Source organism: Aphanomyces invadans, assembly GCF_000520115.1.
Source record: "Aphanomyces invadans strain NJM9701 unplaced genomic scaffold supercont1.41, whole genome shotgun sequence".
NCBI classification, from domain to species: domain Eukaryota; phylum Oomycota; class Saprolegniomycetes; order Saprolegniales; family Verrucalvaceae; genus Aphanomyces; species Aphanomyces invadans.
The window spans coordinates 323,562-326,040 of record NW_008580186.1 but is presented as its reverse complement, the minus strand read 5'-3'; the positions used below and the strand labels follow the sequence as shown (position 1 = coordinate 326,040).

Sequence of the window (2,479 nt, the reverse complement as noted above, 5' to 3'; positions counted from 1 at the left end):
ATGTACGAGTGGGTCGAGGGCAAGCGAGAAGTGTTTACGTTCGAGGGCGACGAAGGGGCGTTCACGACCATCTCCCCAAGCAAGAGCAGCGTTCCGTTGGCCGCGAACCCGTTGGAGTTGCCGCAAAATGCATGCAACTACGTTCGGTACATCATAACGTACGTCACGTTTGCCTTGAGCGGGGTCGCGGTCGTTTTGGTCGGGTACGCAGCCGTGGCAAGGTTTCAACTGGGCGGGCTGCAGCTGCTCCAGTTCAATCGGGTCGTGGGGTCGGTCTGGATCGGTCGGCCCTTCCTTCTCCTGCGAGGCATGACCGCCGTTGTCATGCTCAGCACGGCCAACATGGTGTTCGTTGTAACCCATGGCTTTTCCCATCTTCAGCTGGAGGCTCGGTCGATCGTGGACATTGCCGTGCTGGCGGGCGAGACGACGTGGGTCAGCTATACCATCATCGATTTCTGTTTACCGTTTCTTGGCGACTTGTCAGCGGTGCTGTCTCCCATCAGCGCCTTGGTCGGGTGGCTCGTCGTGGTCATTCTGGAACTCGCGGACCCGGTTGCGGTCGCTGCCGCAATTGACACCAAATGCAAAGCCGTCACTGTCGACAACATGATCGAGTGTTCGGTCGGGTCGTTCACCATTGGAAACTCGACGCGCCTCGTGTGGATTTGCGTCATTCATTTGATCGCGGTTGGTGTGGCCACGGCCTGTGCCGTGGGATGGACTCATTTCCGCCATCAACGCAGCGGCACTCGCACGGCAACAACGGCCATGCACCACCTCCTCATCCCCATGGCGGCGCAGTCGTACTTGGTTCACCGTCCCAACGACCGGATGACACAGCTCGACAACGTGTCGTGCGTCATGTCTGGGATGATTCCTCTGGTCGCAGGCCTCTTTGACGCCAAGCTGTGGGGATATATTCCACTCGAGAAGCGAAGCGCGTCCGACCTATTTCTCCTGCCAAACCCGACTTTTCGAACAAAGTCGCAGGCAGGAAAGGAGTTTGTGGAGTCACGCCAGCAGCGCATCATGCGGTTTATGGCGATTGTTGGTCTAGGCTACATTGCTATGACGTTGGCAGGAAGTTATGGCTACCTGATTCTCACCGAATCCACGATGGCCAACGACTTTTGGTGGGCGACATTCAACACAACCGGCGCGCAGACGTATTTGTCGATGGTGTTTACGTCGCAGCTCCAACTTTCGAGTCGTGTCGCACCGACTCAAATCGACACTGTGTTGTACGGTGACACGGGCGCTTGGTACGGCGCTGCCAAGACGTCCATCGCAACATCGCCACTGTATGCAACGGCTATCGAAAACGAAGCGCATTCGCTATCGAACGTCGTTGTGGGATTGAGGAAAATGGATGGCTGTCAGGTGCCGTGGATTTTCTCCGCCTACTGTTACGTGGACTTCGACCGACGGTGGGAAATGGCAAACTCGGCCGGCAAACAAACCCGTTGCTTGTCAGAAAAAACGAATGGCGCAGTGTACTTGGAGTCGATCTTGCGAAATGCGCAATGGAATGACTTGATGAGTTGCTGGGGCGACGACCTGAACACTGCCGTCTTTGCACCGATTGGGGCAACGAACGACGGCAAAGCATGGCTCCAAGCGACCCAGACGAATGCGCTGACCGTGGCGGACGAAGTCAACCTTTGGACGGCCAAAGGCATCACCACGTACGCGACGCAGTGGCAAAATTTTAAACGTCCAGGCGTGATGGAGTTTGTCTCGATTCGCAACGCATTTGGGATCTCGTATCCGATCACGATCAAGAAATCCAATGGCACGTTCAGGCTAGCTTCTCAATATACGTACAAGATGTACTGGGGCTTGGCGAACGATCTGCTTGCGACGCGAGAGAATTCTTCGCTGCTGTCGGGCAAGTCGTTTGTGCGAGCCAGTCGCAACTATGCGTTCGAAAACACCTCGATGGAGCAAGTGCTCGTCGGCGCCGGCTACATGCCGTCCGTGCTCGGACGAAACATGGCCACCCTGCGGTCTATACTGGGCCCGTTTGGGTCAATCGATGTCCGGGGGGTGCCGTGCCCCCCTTCGGTTCGGGCGCTGTTCAACTCCGTGAACCAAATCGTCACGACAGTTCTCGCGCGAGACGACGTCCACAAATACAACTACTCGGCGATCATGCCCACGTATTCGTTTGCGATGCTACCCAATGCATGGCGGGGCGCTGGGTCATTCGTTGGTGGCCACGTCTTTTGTGAATTCGGCACACAGACCGCCAACGACGTGACCGCGTTCTTCTCGGTCGAGCTTCAATGCGGGGTGCTCACCCTCAACTTGATGTCGGCTTCGAAACGATCCGTGATGAATGGTCTGTTGGCTGCCAACCTCCTGCAGCAACCCAACGCCACCACGACCGCGACCTTGTGCACCCACGAGATTGTGAATCCGGCTTCGTGTCGCACCATTATTCAGCAATCGCGGACATTTCTCCAACAGTTCAACC

At 56.6% G+C, this 2,479-nt stretch overlaps 1 protein-coding gene across 1 annotated transcript; it reads left to right on the top strand.

Annotated features, from left to right (window-relative positions):
- H310_12618 (hypothetical protein) lies at positions 1-2,263 on the top strand (the record flags this gene model as incomplete). The annotated part of the gene is made up of 2 exons (XM_008879767.1): positions 1-2,204; positions 2,248-2,263. 2 exons carry the CDS (start codon positions 1-3, stop codon positions 2,261-2,263), a joined length of 2,220 nt encoding a protein of 739 aa, XP_008877989.1.
- Between the last annotated feature and the right edge of the window lie 216 nt (positions 2,264-2,479).